Source organism: Manduca sexta, chromosome 9 (assembly GCF_014839805.1).
Source record: "Manduca sexta isolate Smith_Timp_Sample1 chromosome 9, JHU_Msex_v1.0, whole genome shotgun sequence".
Taxonomy (NCBI): Eukaryota; Metazoa; Arthropoda; class Insecta; order Lepidoptera; family Sphingidae; genus Manduca; species Manduca sexta.
Genome location: NC_051123.1, coordinates 11,469,743 through 11,491,480, shown reverse-complemented (window position 1 = coordinate 11,491,480; position 21,738 = coordinate 11,469,743). Strand labels below are relative to the sequence as shown.

Sequence of the window (21,738 nt, the reverse complement as noted above, 5' to 3'; positions counted from 1 at the left end):
GTAAACCTAATGTACCGGCTTTGGTTTATATTCTGACATAGACTATAGAGACAGATCGACTAGATAACATCAGATTCTACCGCATATATATTATAGTGAACAACCCTGTTTCAAGTTTCGTATTAGCTTGTTCAATATTTACCCAGTAAGCCCACATACAGCCCGTCAAAATTCTATTGACGGTAGACTAAACTCCCTTGTGGCCCCATAGACATATCGATAAGACATAGTATTATGGTCTCCCTTCTTGCTGTATCTTGACTTTTCCCTGAACATAGAAAGCTGTCTCCCATTTTTGTCGTCACGATATTACGTTGTGACAGGACTTTTTAGTTTAAGGCTTAGATTTTCCGGCCAGCCCTACGTCTGACGTCTAGTTCTTCTAAGAAATTCAATTACAGAAAAGTCGTATAAATACAGGACTTCTCGAAACTACTACCTACTTTTAGCGAAACTAGGACCTTCTGCGCCGCAGCCCACTCTGGACTCATTAGACCTACAAAAGGACTGGCTGGAGTGCAGCTTCCAATTTCAAATATCTTCTATTCTACAATTGCGTTTATTTCTTGCCTAACTCATATCATAATCTTTGGCGAGTTCATTCTAATATTAGCTGCGCGTGCGACGTGGACGTTGCGTATCAGTTTGGTTTTTATTGTACTCCGCGCCGTCCCTCTCCTCCCACCATTCCCCGCCGCCCGGTGTATTTCGGGAGAGGTCGCCAGCGCCGGGGGTCCACCGTTACCGACGTAGTAGCTTTTAGGACAAATTAAATAACTCCAACATTCTGATACCCTAGTACCTACTTGTAGACAATATGCTAAAACAAAATAACTGGTTAATAAAATAGAATAAAATATACTTTAAAAAGATAAGGCCCTAGTAATCAGAGCCCGAAAGACCGAAATAAGCTAAGCTCAACATGAACTGTGTGTTATGAAGCTAACAAGTGAGCAGTGCCTGTGTGAGGGAGATAAAGCTAAGATGCGGCCAAGTAAATAGCCATCTAGAAATCTGATTCCATGACACGGCTTACGGGAATGCGTTACATTCATACCACGAGGTTGGGAAAGACAAACTAGTGAACGACAAAGGACACTTTCAATTCTATGCAGTACTCATTTACAGGTGACCAGCACATAATATGGAGAAATTTTGAACAAATGTCTACTGCTTGAAAATGATCCCCAGGCCCTAAAATAATACAGACTATTTAAAAAGTAGATACTTATTTTTTACAACTCTGATTAATTAATAAGAAATTCCCCTAGGAATATGTATTAAATCCCAAACTGCCGCACGGCGGCCACACGCGCGTAAACAATGACGGTATATGCCAGCAGTCGTCATGAATAGCGCTGCCAACTTTCAATACGTAGACAATATAAAAACTAATTTCACGCGTTAATTATAATCTCCATGCTGCGGATGAATTGTGTTGGGCACTCTGGCGTCCGTCGACGTTATTATTATAACGTATCCATGCTGCAATAGAAAGAAGAATCGGCGATAGCCTAGTTGGGACAGACTGCCGAGACGAATATCTGCAGGTTCAAAACCCACGAGCACCTCTGACTTTTCTAAAGTTACGTGTGTATTCCTTGTGAATTATCGCTTGCTTTAACGGTGAAGGAAAACATCGTGAAGAAACCTGCATATCTGACCCCTAAACCCTCTCAATAGTAGTGGAAACCCGTGCCCAGCAGTGGGACAGTATCTTATACAGGGCTGATATTATATTATTATATATACAGCACTTCACATTTTCCAATCATCAGGTGTAGGTAGTGTGTAGACACCTATCCACACTTCACTAGCTATGTGAGGTAATAGCGGACGAAACTTTGCCATATTTCGATCAGAATACCAGATGTAGAGCAAACCTATATTACTTTAACAAATCTGGAAACGAACCCGAGACCACTACACAACAGTCGTTTCATGTACGACTCTACTACTGAGGTGTCGGCAATATTCGACGGTAGGTAATATAACAGGCATATTGCCATAGAATCTCTCGCAGACCGATTTTTTTAACAAGATGTCGCCATAAACAGTCAAATAATATACAAAACGCTATTATCATTTGTGCCACGATTTGTTCACGCGTTTCAAATACGGCTAAACCCAAGTGTAGTTATGTAGCAAGTAGCAGGAGCTGATACTAAGAACAACGGCCGAGCGGGATTCGAAATAACGCATTCATGCTTAAGATAAAAAATAAATACTTCTAAACATCGATATATAATATGTACTACGTACTAGATTTGGCGTTCCGAACATTCACTGTGTTCAACTGAATGGAACTGTTATCCATTCAAAATGATTTTAGTATGGTGTCAATATTGATGGTTTTGGCTGTGTGCGGAGTGCGCTCATAATATAAAAACGCTAGTCTAAATGCAAACTTGGATGTGAATAAAAAATATTAGTGAAATAATTAATTTTTTTTGTTATTTAAGTGAATAAATAGATTATGTCCGTGACATTTTGGTTGCCATTTTAGTTTAAATTTTGAACAAATAGTTTATATAAACGTTCGTGTCTATATAATATACGTCAATGGGTCTAAACTCTACAGCGTAGCCTCCCAATTGAACACACCTATACGTATATATATAAGTACCTACTGTAAGTGTCTGTCGATTTCCGTTTGGAGAATATGTGATGATTAACGGCAATTAGGATACAGATTATCTAATGACTCAAAGTGTTGAGTGGAGCGATGGAATGCCGTGCTATTGTATGTATAAGATCAAGCTTCAGGCGTACGTAGAGACTACCATCAGGCAAGGGACCGGCTCGACTCTTGACATTGTAATAATAATTATAATATATAACAAAAACACGTTCTAAGTTTAAAGTTAAATATAATTTATTTGGATGCATGCCAAACGCCTGTCGGAAAACCATAAGCAATTAGTTCTTTCAAAACATCGTTTGCTTACAAACTCTGTAAAGAAGAAACTGTTGCAGCGAGCATGTAAACATAGGCTACATTAACCCTTTCTTGTGATGGCAAAAGTCTTTGATGTAAATTTTGTCTGCCATTTTCTAGCTGTATTTTCAAAGATCGCTATTTTTGTGCATTTCATAAGACATAAAGTTCAACATAAAACAATTAAAGAGACTTTATTTTGACTTCTAAAATTTTGATGAACGTCTGCTAAGGAATTAACATTTTCTCTCACATTCTGGATAAGTAATTTAATAAGTAGGTAGATCACCTACCTATGACCATTTAAAATAATTATTACGATTTTACGTATAGATCAAATTGGTACCTACTACCTTCTTGTTACGAGACACGATTAATAATATAACGATAAAAAATAAATATATCCAAAACCCACAAATTAAAAAAAAAACCTTATGAAAATAGGTATCTACTCTATTATTTGATTAATATCAACGATAACATAATATAAAGGTTACTTCGCTTCTCAATGAAAATGTCTGCTGATCGCATTTCACTAAAATAAGTACCATGATAATCGCAATATATCAGAGTTGATAGACTTCCGCCTCTTTACGAGCTCGGACCGCAATTTCCTACAGCCATTACTCAATTTGTTATAGCACAAAGAACTTTTATATAATGCAATATTGCTATTTTTGGTAATTGAGATTTTAACGTTCTGAGATGTTATTATACACAAAGACATACCTTTTACACAGATACACAAGTTATAAATATATTATATAAGTATATTTCGCTGTTGGACTCAAATAATCCCAAGAGAATTATAATATATATGAAAAAGAATTATAAAATAGGGACGTACGTAAACACTATTTAAAAATGGTATGTAGGTGTGTAACAAGAATTTTTATACGTACTTTGTTACCCTGTTTAATGTATATTATAATTAATGAAAATTACGCGTCAAAGAATACAACAGGATCTTTAAAAGACTTGATTTAGGGGAAAATATACGTTAAACAGTTTTGTAACATTTACTATGAACTTAGCGGCGAGAACCTAGTTGGGTGTGAAACGGTCTGCCGAGAGGAATGTCTGCAGGTTCAAATCCTTCTGACTTTTCTAAAGTTATGTGTGTATTCTATGTGAATTATCGTTTGCTTTAACGGTGAAGGAAAACATCGCGTGGAAACCTGCATTCCTGAGAAATTCTCTGCAGAAATTTTAAAGGTGTGTGGTCTATCAATCTGCACTAGGCCAGCATGGTGGACTAATGAGCCGTTCAAGTATTACGTAACGCAATTTTTGAAGATTTTTGACCCCCCTCCCTCAACGTAACGCACTGTAACGTTTTCCTGTACCCCTGAAAAAGTTATGTAGCTCTAAAATTACATTTTTTTTGGAGAAGTACCGGAAAATCGCTAAAATACCTTTGTTATTGTTTTAAAATAAGAAATCCAATGTAACGCATTGTTCGGACCTCCCCTCCCGCGCCTGTAACTAATCGTAACGTTTTACATGCCCCCCCCCCCCCCACTCCTCTCCAAATTGCGTTACGTAAGGTCAGTCGGGGTAAGTGCGCCATAAAACTATCATAGCTGGATTCAATGCGAAATAATTTCTTTTTGAGCTGACTTAAGAATGTAATTTTATTAATTTAAGAATATTTGGTATTTTGTGATAACGATCTATAGCCATTCAAGGAAATCAGACAATAATTTAATAATATTTTGCTCAAAGTAAAAAAAGATGGTACACTTGCCTCCGGAAATGGGGTAAGTGCGCCTGTGTAAAAAAAAACGTCAAAATTAAACATTATAAAGAAAACACTTATTGTAGTCCATAGAAAAATAAGTTTTACCCGCATTGCTCTTGGATAATTTTTTATAACTCAATATTATAACAAACTATGGCTATCAAATCAAATTCGGGTCAAGTGCGCCATATATTTGTAAACCAGGGCTTCAAAACATTTTACCCCTTTTTTTTGCTATATTTAGGTATTAATATTAGAGTTTTATGTGCGGATCTGTTGTTATAAAGAAATGGTAGCTTTAATACGAAATCCATTTTATTTCTAAAAACTAAAAAAAACATACAATTATGTAGGAATTAACATTTTGAATGCATTATAACTCAAAAACTTAGAATTTGACCTTATAACATTTCTCATTTCTTCTTTTGGAAAAACGAACCATTTAAAACAAACAAATATCCGACGAATTAACTAATATAACATTTTATTTAAGTCGGCTCAAAACAAAATACCTTGAGTACAAAAAATAATGCTGTTACATTTTAATAATAATAAGTCATATTAGTAAAACTTATTCTCAAAAAAGGTTGGTAATATATGGTTTAGGGGTAAGTGCGCCATACGACTATTAACTGTGGCGCACTTGCCCTACTCGACAATTTTGAGGTGCATTTTTTCGCATTACTAAAAAATCCTTTATTTTAGTATATACAGATAAAATTCGGACAGGAAGTTAAAATAAAAGGTTTAAACTATGTACTCACCTTACTGGTTTACAGAAATATGTTAAATATCTTGAAATATTTGATGTTATCTTTCACGGGGTCATCTCTGTTTACAGGTCTAAATGACACTTAAAATAAAATGGCGAATAAATCGTATTAAAATGAATAGAGCCATTTGTGTTTTTAGTGGAACTGCCTTTCAGTTAGAAGCATAGATATAAGATTGCGATAATTGTATAACATCAATAGTTTTCGATTTTTTTTGGGCAGGTGCACTTACCCCGTCGGCGCACTTGCCCCACCTGACCTTAATACTTGAACGGCCCCTAAGGCCTAATCCTTCTCAGTAGTAGAGAATGCACGTGCTCAGCAATGGGACAGTAAGTATATAATACAGGGCCAATATTATTACATTATATTATAACGATGAATATCGAAATTTTAATACAAAATACCTAAATGCGTAAGTCCGTAATATCTCTACCAGCCTCTTACTGCCCTTTTCTTAAATGTACAGTATCTATCACTTTTAAAAAAGCCAGCGCGTCACGTGATGCGTGCATGATTCTATTATATTAGTGACAAAGGAAATGTCCGGTTTTTGCTCAGAGGTTTTTGAATGGCCACTGTTTTTTTATTTTGATCAAATTCTAATCAACCCCAAACTTATTGGATAGTAAAATGGCAATTATGTGGATCTTGAAATCATTAAATAATAATTTTAGACATTTTATTTATAAAAAAAAGAGAACGTTTTATAGAGTTCTACGCAAATATGTATAACTTATCTTGTATAAAAATTTTGTCGAATAAAAACACGTTTTTGGATATCTCGTTTGGCAATTTACTGCAATTATAAAAAAATAACAAAAGGACACACTATGATAATACATAATTATTACCAAGAATTATTATTTATAAATATATTGTTTAAAATACTTTTGTAATATTTATTACATTACATCATTCGATTTGATTCACACAATGACAAGTCATTAGTCGATGAATCTATGGTATAAACTACGTCATCAGGCATCCCTAATGCCATAGAGAAGAACATCTGTCAATGTGTCAAACGGCTTCCGCGTTCTCTTTTTCTTGACATTTTGTTCAAGTCGAACGTTTGTTTTTGGCATAACACGTTTCGTGTCTTAGCGACTTAAATGTAAGTGTTTTATTTAAAATATTTCTATAATTTAAAAGTTTCAAATACGTGCAATGTGTTAAAACAATTTAATGTAATGATTCGGTGTATTTTGTGCAAGATTGAGTTTGATGAAAATTCTACGCGCCATAGTCGGCGATCAAAATTAGTGTCATTAACTCGTATTTTTAGAACTATTTACTCGTTAACGTCCATTTTTACACTTTAGATTAACTGATACCTGATTATTTCAAAACACGTCTATGTAACTTGTCGTGAAATGTTGAAACAACCTAAAATGTTTACACACATTGTCCATTTTGTTATCACATTTTGATGTTAACTTATTATAGTTTTATTAATAATTGATAATTGTAAAAATCTATATATGGTGTAATCCGCAATAATAACACGACTGTCACATTTTCGAAATGTTTTCCACATTTGTAGGTTATAAATAGTGATGACAAAAAAATATTTTAGAACATGTTTACATCCAAAACTATATTTAATTTTTTTTTTGCAACGTAACTTTAGTGTTCGTTGTAATTTTTGAAATGCTTGAACATCACATTAACATCTGTAATAATTTGCCGCTATTTTGTCCTAAAACAAATGTACAGCTTGTGGATATTTATAGGTTATAATTTCCCTCTGTATATTCAGTAACCTATTCACAAATAATGATCTTTATAGAGTTGTATATCTCAATAAAGATAATTTAACACTGCTAGAGTTAACCTTGCCTTTTTTAATACAATATCTTGCCAATGTTTATATTGTTGTATATTCTTTCAGAATGCGTTACGTGGCCGCGTATCTGTTAGCCGTGTTGGGCGGTAAGGAGTCCCCAGCGGCCGCCGACCTCGAGAAGATCCTCAGCTCTGTGGGTATTGAGGCGGACTCTGAGAAACTGAAGAAGGTCATCTCGGAGCTCAACGGCAAGAATGTAGACGAGCTCGTTGAGGCTGGTGAGTTGGGGAACTAAGTTTGTATATAAAACAGTGGTTTAATACCACAGGTTTCTTACATTGAAGGCAGTATGTATAATTACTGCTGCATCATTTATTTTTCCTGGAAAGCACTACTTTGTAAACTGTGAGAAGATGAAGAGGAATTGTAATTTATATAGACTTTTATTTAGTTTTAAAGGAATACTACTACTGTAACAAATATTTGTATTTTGATAATATAAAAAAGAAATTCTTTCATAATACATAATTATTGAAATTAGTATAAACTGTAATGTTTTCAGTAAATGCTTATATCAAATAATACAAAACTTGTATTAATTTTATCATGGGGTCGGTAGTCTGTTGGTATATTTATTTAAAATATTCCCTGTGGTGGTTTGCGTGGACCGCTTAAATTTTTTTTTTTTCTGAGATACAGTTATGGTATTAAATATAAAAAATATATTTTTTTTAGGAGTTTCAGATATTTCAATTTAAAAATGTTGAGTATGTATAACCATCAACTTGATCATGATGATTTAATTACACACACCATCTTTCGTCTGAACATCATTGCTGTTCACTTTATATCTGAGTTATTGAACCACCTCCACACCAGTATTAATGTAACTGCATTCCACTAACACTCCGCATGTGATGCAGGTCGCGAGAAGCTGTCGTCGATGCCGGTGGGTGGCGGTGCTGCGCCCGCTGCTGCTGGAGGCGCCGCCCCGGCCGCCGCCGCCGCTGAGGAGAAGAAGGGTATGCTTTCTCGGAGATAATTGTAGCATTGATAATAATTGCGGAGTAAATTTTGTGTAGATCTCATTCAAGCTCAAATTATTACTTTTGAAATTTTAAATATTTTTGCACACACTTTATTTTACTGATAATTATTTTTGTTATTTTTTTTTGAGTAATATGGAATCTTATAATTATATTGTTCCTAAACAATTAAGTTCAAAAATAATTTCAATCACTTTTTATTATCAAAAAAATTGACAAACCAATTATTTGGGATAAGAATAAAAATTGTAATTGTGATTATTTATTGAAAACAACCATAAATAAGCCTCAAGGTATTTTAACCATAATGATGATTTACAATAACACCATCTTTCGACTGACACACTGTGCTGTTACTCACATAAACTGATAGTTTATTCACACTTGTACCAGAATGATCTATTTAGTTCTTTGCTAATGTGTTCTGTTTTTGCAGAGGAGAAGAAAGAAGAGAAGAAGGAGGACTCTGAGTCTGATGACGACATGGGCTTCGGTCTCTTTGATTAAACACATACACATGATAACTGGTGGGTTTGAATTGAAATTTATAAGAGGTTTTATCAGTGACTGCTTGCTTGAATTGTTTCCCGAGTATTACAAGCCCATTGTATTATACCTTTCTGAGTTGATAAGTAGCCTATACAATACAGAACAAGGATTATTGAAGAGTAAAGTTACCATTTCTTACTGTTTCATGAGTCTTTTATGGGTATGTTGAGTAACTTTGAATATTGTTTGGAGCTAATTTTTTGAGTCTTATTTCATTTTCCAGAATGTTATGGTTTTATTTTTGTTGCAGAGTACGCGGCGCTGGTCGTTATTCCAATTACGGTGTAAGAGTAACTGCAGATTGTTTCTATGAAATATATTTGCAACCAATTTTATCGCTTTGTTTTATTCATCCCTTGCCAGGTAAAAAATAAAATCTTCTATCTATAAAAATTAAAAACATTTGCTACATGTATGAAAGAGCAGCACTTGAGAAAGGCTTGACAAGGTTTGTGTCAAAGAATTATTTATAAAAATCAATAGGAATAGCCAATGATATTTTTGTATGAAAATATTTTAACGTAAACGCTAATCTCCGAAAACAACCAATTTTAATGCAATTTTAGGCAAAGTTAGTTTCATGTTGAATCACCATTATTTTGGACATGATCGGTAGCACTGTTGTCGAAACCTAAAGGATAAAATGTAGTTTTAGTCTGTAGCAAGACAATGTCTGCCGGGCCCACTAGTAATAAAGCAATGTTTCCTGTTTGTGTAACAACTGAGAAGATTCACAATTGTCTCAACATTTCTTCATGTTTCATAATAAGATCTTGGAAGTTGAAAATCAATAAAGTCTTTCAAAGATTAAATGTTAAGTAAAACAATATAATAAATACTGTAACAATAAACTTTAATTGTAGATGCATTTACTCATCCATATACTTGCCTCTTTAACGAGATAAAACCTTAATTAATATAACAGAATAATTTAAATTGTAGTATAGAATCTTTATTTTCATATATATCTTATCGTTTTTGGTCGTAGCGCCAGATTAGCTCGCTTTTTGAGTTCATTTTCGAAAAATCCTCTGTTCGCCATAATTTTCATCATTGTTTCATCTGAAAACAAAAATGATTAAATACCGACCTCCATTTTCCATTAATTGAAACTTGAATACTTTAGTAAAATAATAGATGGCGTTAAACCATAAAAGCTTAGATACCTTTACACTCTTCGTAAGTTTTGTAATTACCGCCAGCTTCTTTTGGTAATATTGAGACATCAATATAATTTCCGAGCGTTTTCGTGCCAGTCTGATGGATTTTGAGAACACTGAAGAGCTCGCATCGGATAAATTTGTGAACGAGGGCTATCAACTTATCCACGAAATATGGTGCGTTCAGCAGATGTATCTCTTTTATTTTTACTAAAATTGATTGCTGGAAATAAGAAGCAAATTAATGAATATAGAAATCATGATTTTCCTGGTTTGGCAAAGTAACAACATTAGTGATGAGTAAGGTAAATAATAGATGCTCCAATTTTTTTATTGGAGCTGTCATTTGAAAACGATTAATATTATCGGAATGTAAGTATATAAGATTATTGATAGAATCGATCTTGGACAAACATTTTCCTTACTTTTTTTATATTTGTATATAATTATAATAATATAGTTTAATGTTCATATTAATTATTTTCTTTTGAATAACAAAATTTTCTTACCTCCAAATAAGCGAGGAATTGTTTCAGCACTTCCCGTTCTAACCTTAGCAAATGTCCTAACCTGAGTCCTTCCAGGTCATACAAAATGACTAGGCCCGGCCACGTGCCTTCTTCGTACTGCCACAGTTCCAAAATCATTAGAACTGCTCTACAAACCATTTTATTTATTAAAATAATATATAATAAATTATAAAAGATACCTGACTGCAAAAGCTTTTGATCGTAATGAAACGTTGAAACATGTGAACTTTGTATTTTTTTTTATCGGACCCCGCAGTCTACACCGGGGGAAATCTGCAAATGGGATACCGGATTCCCCCGCCTTAATGACTGCAGGGGCCTGGAGGAAAGTTGGGAGGAGATAGCTGGAGGAAGGAAAGGCACCCTCTTAGGATGAGCAGAGGGAAGAAGGCCAGGAAATGTTTGCGAGCCAATAGACCTCAATGTGTAGTTACAACCTAGTGGTATATACACTTAAACTGTGTGCCTAGAGCCGCGAGAAATGTCTCCCCGTGCATGGGCGTACATTCGGTGTGGAGACGAACGCACAAGAATTATTGTTTCGGGGTAAATTATACTTTGGTTAGCGAGGGCCATATTAATTTCTAGTCTGTGCTGCTATTCTTTCAGAGGATAAAATAATATATGGCGTAGAACATGATGGAGTAATATAGTTTAGAGAAAGAAGATACACCGAACTCACCTCATTGTTTCTTTTAGCATAAAATTCCTGGGTTCCAAGTCCAACAGACGCGAATAAAATATGGCATCACCAGCCTTCGTGCGAGCTGGAAGCGGTTTTAGTAGTCTGAAAATAAAGTATTCATTACTATTGTGTTACACTACTGTATTAGGTTATCTTATCCTGTAAAAGTAGATGTAAGAGGAAATACATAAATAAATAAATAAATAATAAATAAATAAGTAATTTTTGAAGTGGCAGAAGATCTGTTATCAAATTTGTGTATTGCATAAATGAGCTATGGGTACAGAGCCATGTCACAAAGGAATACTCAAATAAACAGTTTTTCATTTCTTCTCAAAAACGTACGCTCTCTCCAAAGCCAATTGTATCTTGGCATCGACGACTCGGTCCTTGAAGATGGCGTGGAAGGTGGTCTTCATGGTGTAGTGGGTGTCGAGTAGCTTCTTGGTGCTCTCCATGCAACGCTTGCAGCTGTGGAACGAGAGGATCAGGTCCAGATCTAGAAGGAATTGTGAAAAGTAAGGTTTACATGGCATCTTATACTTTTTTCCAAGCTCTATTATACATATACAGCCCTAACTTACTCTGACTAGGTTAATCGTGGTAAGCAGGAACTCATTTTGGACTGTGTCCGTCCGTCCGGTGTAGGTGCTTTCACTGTTTGTTCAATCTATGAATTTTATACTTATATAATGATAGTTCTCGTATGTGAAGATTCATCTTCTGTCACCAATAAACAGTGTACTATTTATTCAATATCATATTTACCTGTGATGCGTTCGTGTGGTAGATGCGGCTGCGTGACGAGCCACTGGCGCAGTTGAGCGATGTCCTGTGGAGTGATGCCCGTCGGCTTCTTGTACTCCTCCTCCAGCGGGAAGCTGCGAGCCACGTAGTCCTCCATCAGCCTGCAGGCAAATCACTTACTTTAGGTTAAAATATGTATTGCATCGTTAAATTAGAATACTTTCACTAGCCGACTTCCTGAAACAAATTTTACTGTTTAAAAAACAATGTCGGCAAATTAAGCTTGCAATACTTGCAGCAAGTTGTATACATATAGAACTATTGGAATATTGCCGCTATTTAAACGTAATTGGAAATTTTTGTGCCATATATTCCTGTAAGAACTTGTGAGACAAAATTTTGCATTACGCCATGCAATCGTGTGCCAATAGACACGCTGATATCCTTGATCCTGGAGATCTACGCGCCTGTTGGGGAACTTGCTCTCTGTGCTGTTTATTGTTTGCTGGTGGTAGGATATATTTTATATCCGCCCGGACAGCAAGCACCGTACACAAGGTGTTAAAACTCGCCATAGTGGCCCACGTAAGTGTTGCGTTCTGGAACCAGCCTGTGTATATCCGGTTCTAACAGGCCAACATAATTGTATCAACTGTTGAGGAGTAATCATCTCTCGTCAGTCGACAGTCTTTTGCACCCCACTCCACTTACCATCAGGGGCAGCGGGGTCAATTTACGGTGCACGTAGAAAAAAAAACTGTGTAAGTAAGGGTCGGTCGATGCCCTGTACCTGTTATTTGTACCTTAAACAACACTACGGCGCAGCATTGACCAATTAAAATAAACTAAGCATAAAACTAACTTGAGATTCCGTCCATTTCGCCATTTTTTTGACTAAGAGTCCAACAAAACCGATGCTTATCCGGGATAAAAAGTTGTTTCAGCCATTCAGCTATAAATTAATATTTACTAGTAAGTCCTATCAAAATGGGACGTTGTAGAGACAAAAAATAGTAGTAATATTAGAGATAATGTAACTTTGTAGTCGTGTGCTCAAGCACAGTGGTTGTGGTAAAGATGAAGAGCTAAAATTCTTTATCACAATATTAGCACATAAGAACACTCATAATTTATTGAGATTTTCTATAACTCTATTATGATGTATACTGACAGCGTTTATTATAAATATACTTAATTATTTGCTGACACTTCACACTCTTGTCCATAAAAACTATTTTCACATACCTATTGATTTCGTTTTGATCTATCTTCTCACTTATATTTGATGACACACTATTTTAATCTAGATAATCTTATTTTTAAGGTTGCAGTCGAAATACTTATTAATATTACAAATGACTATTTATTGGAAGTAGTTGACAGAACACTGAGTGCCGTGAAACTGAACATCGGAGAGATCTAACTGTTTCTCTGTGTCCTTCCGTGTGTGTCCGTACACGTTTATACTTTGGGTTCCGTATAGTAGTGTTGTATCAGCAAGATTGATTCTCATCCTAGGTAGACACAATCAGTCTTACTTATAAACATTTCGTAAAGCTATGCTTAGTTAAAACCAAATATACTCGATCAGGTGTAAGTCCAGACCCGCCATCTTGCCTCTTAATAAGATATAAACTAGGAAAACAATGATGGTTTTGACAGCTATTTAAGCAATTCTTAATCACCTCTAAATGCTAAAATAAGTTTATAAGTAAGACGGAATATAGTTAACATAGCGCTGATATAAATTCTGGCTCACTTTAGACGGCTACGATGAAATTTGGCTAAGAGGATGCTAATTTTCCTAGTAGATATAGGCTATATATTATATTAATTGAGATATAATAAAAGAAAGACCTGAAAAAAAAGATGTAAGTAAGTAATTAATTGATAATTGATGGCAAAAAAGAAAGCCCAAAATTTATTTCTGACTATTCTTTGATTAGTCATTACTTACCTAGTGAAAGACTGGTAGGCTACCTATATCGACCTCATCGGTGAAGATAGCAACACGTCTATTACATTATTATATTAAAATAAGGTAAGTATGTATTTTGTCCTCTTACCTCCCAGCCCGAGCTGGCGTTACTAGTTGAACCTTACCGCAACCACTTAATGGCAATTAATGTCCGTAGTTATATAATAAATTCCATTATTATGTATCTTGACTGTCATAAGTGCAACTATGTTCGCGTACGTGACTAATAAATTATTTTATTTTATTTAATAAACGGCGATAGCCTAGTTGGGTGTGGAACGGTCTGCCAAGACGAATGTCCGCAGGTTCAAATCCCAAGGGCACACACCTCTGACTTTTCTAAAAAAATCATGTGTGTATTCTTTGTGAATTTATCGTTCGCTTTAACGGTGAAGGAAAACATCGTGAGGAAATCTGCACATCCGAGAAGTTCTCTATAGGAATTTCGAAGGTGTGTGAAGTCTACCAATCCGCACTAGGCCAGCGTGGTGGACTAAGGCCTAATCCCTCTCAGTAGTAGAGGAGGCCCGTGCTCAGCAGTGGGCAAGTATATAATACAGGGCTGATATTATTATTATTATTATTATGTTGTATCTTTCCTGCGGGAAATCACGGCATAAAGGCCGGTCCTTTTGGAAGGCTTGCGTGGGGACATGGATCCAACACGTAGAGGCCCCTTTAAGATACATTACTCTAATTGGGGTTTATACACCTTGCGAGTACTCTCTCTGTCTGTACTTATGGAGGAAATACAGCCAAAGACAGCGCTTGCGTGGTGCAGGGACTATTGCAGAAAAGATGGGAATTATATTGGGTCTATGGATGGGATCTAGCTGGACTGGTTGCTGGGCTATTGATTGAGACAACGGGACGCCTGCCAAGTAAAATGTCTCAATCTTATGTATTCAAGGCAGACGGTGACTTGCCCCCACTAGATGGGCATCCCATAAGTGGCGTAAGCCAAGGACGCAACACCGGTGTGGGTGGCTTAAGGGTGTCGAGAGGTGTGCACCGATTTTCACCATCGCGGGTCGCTATCGCGTCCCGGAGCGGGTTTCCTCGCTATTACGCAGATTGAGCACTTCCACCCTGGAGCTGAGGTTCTTAGCTCTTGCGACTTCCACCCCCAGCCGGCCAGTTAAGGCAAGCCAAGGGTCAGGGGGTCTCATTTAGCCCCCACGGAATCAGGGAACGCGGTGTCGCCACTCACCGTCGGCTCGCCACAAAGCCGCCCCTGCGGGCTTATTATTATTATTATTATTATCTTTTTTGTAATTTAACGTTTTCTCGAAGAACTTATTCTTCGGTTTTAAATGAGACTCACGGGTCTAAACCAAGTCAGAATCATTTTTACGGTAAGTGAGCAATGGGGGTTTCTTCTTGGAGAAACTTACGAACAATTCTACACGTATTTAGAATTGCTGCCTTTTGCATAGTAATATATGAATTTGTTGGGAGATCTAGTACCTTAATAGAGTTTAATAATAATGTTGGTATTACACCCGTACTGGAGAGAACCAGGGGTACGATATGAACTTTGTTCAATTTCCATATCCGGGTTATTTCTTCTCGTAATTCTGTATATCTGTTAATCTTTTCGGTTATTGTTTTTTGTAAATTATGAGTGTTGGGTACCGCTACGTCGATTATGTATGCTACTTTATTATTCTTGTCCATTAATGTTATATCTGGTCTATTGTTATGTATGGTTTTATCGGTTAATATGGCTCTGTCAAAATACATTTTATATTTGTTGCTCTCCAGTACTGGCTTCGGATTATATTGATAGTAGGGTTCTGGTTTTCCGGATATCAGACCATGTTTTAAAGCTAATTTTTGGTGTATGTAATGAGCTATTTGGTTATGTCGGTGTGTATAGTCGGTTTGGGTTAGTGTTGGGCACGCGCTAGTTATGTGTTGAATAGTTTCGGGTTGTCGTTGGCATTTCCTGCATTTATCATCAGTGGCATTGGGGTCTTTTAGTATGTATTTTTTATAATTCTTGGTATTTATAACTTGATCCTGAATTGCAAGCATAAAACCTTCTGTTTCTGGGAATAGTGTGCCTACTTTAAGCCATCTGTTAGATGCTGTGGGATCTACGTGCGATTGTTCTAAATCATGTTTATGCCTACCATGTAATTCTTTTCTATGCCATGAATCTAATTTTGTGTGGAGTTTTTCTGCTACTGTTTTAAACTGCTTATTTCGGTCAATCAAGTTTAAAGGTGTAAAATTTTGGTCTGATTCTACTGTGGCTAAATGAATTTTGCTGGATAAAGCTTTATTGTAAAAGAAATTTCTTAATTTGCGCTCTTGTTCTTCCCAAAGGATTTTAAGATCGATCAACCCTCTTCCTCCTTGCGTCCTTTTAATGGTCATTCTTTCTATCGCGGATTTAGGGTGCAAATAATTGTGTTTTGTAAGAGTTGTTCTAGTTTTAATTTCCAAATTATTAATGTTCGTACGTGACCACTTTACTATCCCAAAAGAGTATGTTAACACTGGTATGGCAAATGTATTAATAGCTTTTACTAGATTTTTAGATGTTAGGGATCTTTTGCATATTTTATTTAGTCTATTTAAATATTGTTTAGTTAGAGCTGCCTTTATTTGTGTATGATTTATTGTCCTACCTTCATGCATGCCTAAATATTTGTATGTTTCATTTTCTTCCATAAGTGAAAAGCAATGATCATGTGTAATACTAGTATTTAATATTTTTCCTTTGTGTAGTTTAAGAGTTTTGCATTTATCAAGTCCAAAAGTCATATTAATGTCTCTACTAAATTGTGCTGTTATTTCTATAAGTTTATTTATTCCTTTTTCTGTCTTGGCAAATAATTTAATATCATCCATATACATGAGATGACTAATTGTGCATGAAGGGGTGAGTTTGTATCCATGATTATGTTTATTAAGCTGGTGAGAAAGGGGATTGAGGGCAAGGCAAAACCACATGGGACTCAAAGAGTCTCCCTGAAAAATGCCATTCTCTATTGGAATTTCACAAGTAGTTATTGAATTTATTCCGTTTGTCAAGTGTAATGTAGTCCTCCATTTAATCATAGCTCTTTCCAGAAAAGCTATAAGTTGTGGGTGAATTTTGTATATTTGTAGAACGCAGATTAGCCATGAGTGAGGTACGCTGTCAAATGCTTTCTTATAGTCTATATAAGTGATATTTAAATTTCGATTGTTGGTAGTTGCATGTTTTAGTATTGTAGAGTCTATTATTAATTGTTCTTTACATCCCATATGATTACGCCTACAGCCCTTTTGTTCTTCGGTTATTATTGTGTTTGTTTCTAAGTGTCTATTTATTTTATTTGTAATGCATGATGTAATAAGCTTGTACAACGTTGGTAAACATGTTATTGGGCGATATTGTGAAGGGTCACTTGTTTTATCAGATTTTGGAAGCATATAAGTAATGCCTTTTGTAATAAATTCTGGTAGTACAGCTGTGCCTTTAATAATGTCTGTTATAATTTTAGCTAGAATTTCGTGTAGTGTGTAAAATTTTTTAATCCAAAAGTTATAAACTCCATCTACTCCTGTGGCCTTCCAATTCTTCATTCCTTTCGTTACTATCTCAATATCACCTCGTGTAATACATGTAAATTCCATTTGTTCAATATCTTTTACATGTTCCTCTTCGCTTTTAATCCAGCTGGCGTCGTGATTGTGTTCCGTTTTCTTTTTCCATATGTCGGCCCAGTAAGTTTTAAGTTCGTCTACTGTTGGTATTTCTTTATTAGGAAGGTCAGTCGTGCATTTTTCACTCAGGGATCTATAGAAAGTTTTTTCATTGGAAATAAACATTTTATTATCTAATTTTCTCTGGAGGGATTTTTTATATCTTGAAAGTTTTTGTGATTTTACTGTTAGTCTTTGTTTTAATGTATCTAAAAACTCTTGTGGTCGAATATTATTTCTTTCATGCGTTGAATGTATTTTAGTTTTATTAAATATTACTTCTACTTTCTTAATTACTTTCTTACTTCTGTTATTATTTATGTATTGTGTTAAAACACCTATATCCCCTCGTAGTTTGTTTATGTCTCTTTCTATTCTTATTTGCCACGCTGGTTTCTCTGATTTGGATTTATGAGCTATATTTCTATTATTATTTTGAATTTTAAAGCCTAGAGTTTTACATATTACTAACGAGCTGCAATATATTAATGTATGTAGATGTACTAAATCACTATCAATACTGTAAAATTTCTTTAAGATATCGTTGTTAAACATATCTAGTAATACGCATAATTTTTTAGTTTCTTTTAATCGAGGTAATTTTGGTCTAGACGTAGGGTCAGTTCCGGTATACAGTGTTAAGTAAGTTTGCAGTTGTTCCTCAATTTCTTTACAGCGTAATTCGGAGTTAATGTCTGAGTCTCGTGTATCGTATTCATTTAGATGAGCTAGTGAGATGAGTGATGGGTCTGAGGTTTGTGTGGCAACGTGTGATGTTTGTGAGTGTATTTCCCGATTCGGCGATAGCAAATAAGTTACTACACTACTGTCTTCTTCAAATAAGGGTGTGTTAGGTAGTGTATTTTGTGTTGAGTTTATATTATTAATTTGAAACCCTAAATCTTCTTCATTTTGTAATTGTAAGGTTACTTCTTCTCTTATTGTATTTATTTCGTCATCTGATAAAAGTTTGTTCCTTAATATTACGCGTCTTTGGTCAGCAATTCTTTGGGATGTTACATTAATATGCGGGTATTTAATTTTAAATTGTTCGAATAATCTATTGCAATACATAGTTTTGTCTGTTTCTAGTTTTGTAATATATAAGTAGGTGCGCATTATGAATTTATTTATTTCGTTATTCCATTGCATACGCACCCTAATCTTGCCAGCTTTGGTGGTCGCAGGTTGAGTGGCTTGTGCCTCCTGCGAAACATCCGCAGCCGGAACTCTATTGGCTCGACTTTCAATTTGTCGATCTGGGTCGGCTGTAGCATCTAATCCAATATTGGACTCGGTGGGAGTCCGCCTGCTCAACTCCACACCGCTGACGGATCGCATGCTGTGACACCCAGCGTCAGCTCCAAGTGTGCCCCGGCGATCGCCCCCGGGAAGCGGCCCTCTCAGTTTACTTTTTAATCGCGTCTCCATTTTGAATGGGTTACCTTTACCTTGTTAGCCGTGTAAGTTTTATAATAGTACACGTTGACGCCCCCCACGTGGTCTGGTGTTCGACTCGGACGTAAGGTAGGTTTCCGGGGGGCTTATTATTATTATTATTATTATTATTATTATTTAATAAACGACATAGGACTGCGAATAACTTCCAATTTTAACCTAGTTCTGTTCCGTAATCTGGTATATCTGCATTTACTAACATTCAAACATCTGTAACTTTCGCATGCATGTTGCCTACGGATCTCCAACAAATGTTTAACTTTCTGAATTATATTATCATTTACATAGTTTGTATTCAGTAACATTTTTTATTATATTAATTTGCACGATGTTAGGTACTTACTCGCTGATTGGTTATCTACGTAACTTTATTATCGTTACCTCTTTGGCATCCAAGTGTGTGTTATCGTTGCTTTAAATTAGTGCGGTTGCACTGAGAGCCGTTAATTTGTTATTTTACGTAATTATACTTCAGAATACCATAGAATCATATGTTTATTAATGCATACCAGGGTATGGGATGATCCCATTCTAACCAACAACGCATTTTCTGTAAACTAGACAAGTTTTTACCACGTAGCAGTGAATCCCTGCAAGTCTTAGACACTTGCCCAACTTTATTAGGAAATTATATTTAAGCTAATTAAATAAATAAGTATGATTTAGTAAGTTCTTTTACATGTACCAAAAATAACACAAAACATAATTTCTTTGTGAAATCAGCATCCAATTTTGTAGGAAAATAAAGCAGTTATTTATCTATCTATACTTATAATAAATCTGTAGAGAGGTCAATTCTGTACATGAAATATATTTCCAAAATAACTATCAGGGGGTGATTAGGGATCGATACTGATGCCAAAAATGCAATTAGTAAAATTTTTGTCTGTCTGTCTGTCTGTCTGTCTGTATAACCGTTATAGAAACAAAAACTACTCGACGGATTTTAACGAAACTTGGTACAATTATTTGTCATACTCCTGTGCTGGTTATAGTATACTTTTCATCACGCTACAATTAATAGGAGCAGAGCAGTGAAGAGAAATGTTGGGAAAACGGGAGAAGTTACTCCATTTTTTAAGCTTCCGTCGCGTGTGCAACCTTAATGGTTAAAGCTACACAGAAATCATGTATGACGGAAATGTTCTCCTTAAAATTATGTAAAAAATATCCCACGACAGCATATGTCTATCTTTTATGGTTGACTCACAATAACACGTGTAACTCCCGATAGCTTAGCAGTTCGAAGCTTTCTCATTATATTTGTCTACTCTTACGTTTATAATACTCTCAGTCATCCCTAATTAAAAAAGTTAACATTATTAAATATTCCATAAAAATAATCATAGAAATCGGTATAGAAACACCAATGTTATACATGAAATACGCTAATAATAAGCCATCACGCGTGAATACTGAATCATGTTATAAGGATTATTTTTGTATATATATAAGGTCGCGAACGCACAGGCAGGCGGCTTGCTTGGCACCTAGAGGCTAGCGAATTACGTAGGGAGTAGCTTCGTAAAACGAACATTCTCGAACGTTCGCGACCGGCTCCATTTTTGAAGTCCGAAATCCACGCGGGCGAAGCTGCGGGCGGAAGCTAGTATTAAATATGTTTTTAGCAAAAGTGGAAGCTTGGTGGGATTATCGCTTTCTCTCTTTCTCACGCACGCACTGTTATGGCTGGTGACATTCGATGACAACACAATTTGCTATATCTCTTATTTGACAAATATCCGTTAAAAATTTCAAAACCTTATAACTTTTTTTTTTCAAAATCTTAGGTTTTGGTTGACATTCGTTTGTGATAAAAACATAATTCCCGAAATGGTGGACAATACCTACAGTCTTCTACAGTTGTAGAAGCGAACTGCGGGTAGCCTAGTTAGGCTACCCGCAGTTCGCAATCTTATAATTATCTATCTCACAATACGACGGCTATCGTGCATCCGTTCTCAGGTTCCACACCTAGATTCCTCATTGGTTTTGAGATACGAGAAGCTCCAATTACTCTAGTTAGTAATCGTACGTAGATCTGCATAGTTTTCCAATCCAATGTAGATATGTGTGACAAAATGTTTTGTATCTGCCTTTATTCTGTTCTAATCTGGCGTCGACGTAACCGGATTTCTCATGTAATTACATTAAGGTGCCCCCAGTAAAACGTCATACTAATATTATTTTTAGAAGCTATTCAAGCCTTATTTTACGTTGTTTGTTTATAGCTTTTATAATATTGTTTCATAAATTTGATATTGAAAATGTCACAAAATTTTTTGATTCCGTGTATTTCTCTCATAAATACACATCACTTAAATTTATAGCCAATACTTTTAAACAGACAAAATGAAAATAAATATTATGGTAATAAAAAATTTCAAAAAGACCTTTAATTGATTTGTTAAGAAAATCTTTACATTTTACTGCCCGTAACTCGTCATCCGTAAATGTTTTGAACGGGTTACGTTCAGGTACGTTCTAAAGGTTACGCTCAGGTAGAAACCTAATCTGAAGCAACCAATCTCTTGCATGCGTTACCTGATGTTACTTGTTTCATACAATATCAAATGAGTACATTATAGTAAATTAGGAGTACACCAAATAAAATAAAAAATGTTATAAAATAATGAAACTCCAAA

General features: G+C 35.4%; 2 protein-coding genes across 5 annotated transcripts; one reads left to right on the top strand and one right to left on the bottom strand.

The window, feature by feature from the left end:
• The first annotated feature begins 6,418 nt into the window (after positions 1–6,418).
• Positions 6,419–9,171, top strand: LOC115442407 (60S acidic ribosomal protein P2). The gene is made up of 5 exons (XM_030167440.2): positions 6,419–6,569; positions 7,347–7,519; positions 8,165–8,263; positions 8,724–8,814; positions 9,087–9,171. Exons 2-4 carry the CDS (start codon positions 7,348–7,350, stop codon positions 8,792–8,794), a joined length of 342 nt encoding a protein of 113 aa, XP_030023300.1. The 5' UTR covers positions 6,419–6,569; position 7,347; the 3' UTR covers positions 8,795–8,814; positions 9,087–9,171.
• Positions 9,172–9,668: 497 nt separating this feature from the next.
• On the bottom strand, positions 9,669–14,099 carry LOC115442417 (alpha-tocopherol transfer protein). Of its 4 annotated transcripts, none has more exons than XM_037436871.1 (7): positions 14,025–14,099; positions 11,980–12,119; positions 11,557–11,710; positions 11,209–11,313; positions 10,506–10,653; positions 10,003–10,219; positions 9,669–9,898 (listed from the first exon to the last, which is right to left on the bottom strand). In XM_037436871.1, the coding sequence occupies exons 2-7, from the start codon at positions 12,113–12,115 to the stop codon at positions 9,795–9,797; spliced, it is 864 nt and encodes a 287-aa protein (XP_037292768.1). In that variant the 5' UTR covers positions 12,116–12,119; positions 14,025–14,099; the 3' UTR covers positions 9,669–9,794. The 4 variants fall into 4 exon arrangements, with proteins under 4 accessions (XP_037292768.1, XP_037292770.1, XP_037292771.1 ...); XM_037436873.1 differs by having other exon boundaries at positions 11,980–12,133; positions 14,025–14,061; XM_037436874.1 differs by lacking the exon at positions 14,025–14,099 and adding an exon at positions 13,916–14,013.
• Positions 14,100–21,738: the final 7,639 nt, after the last annotated feature.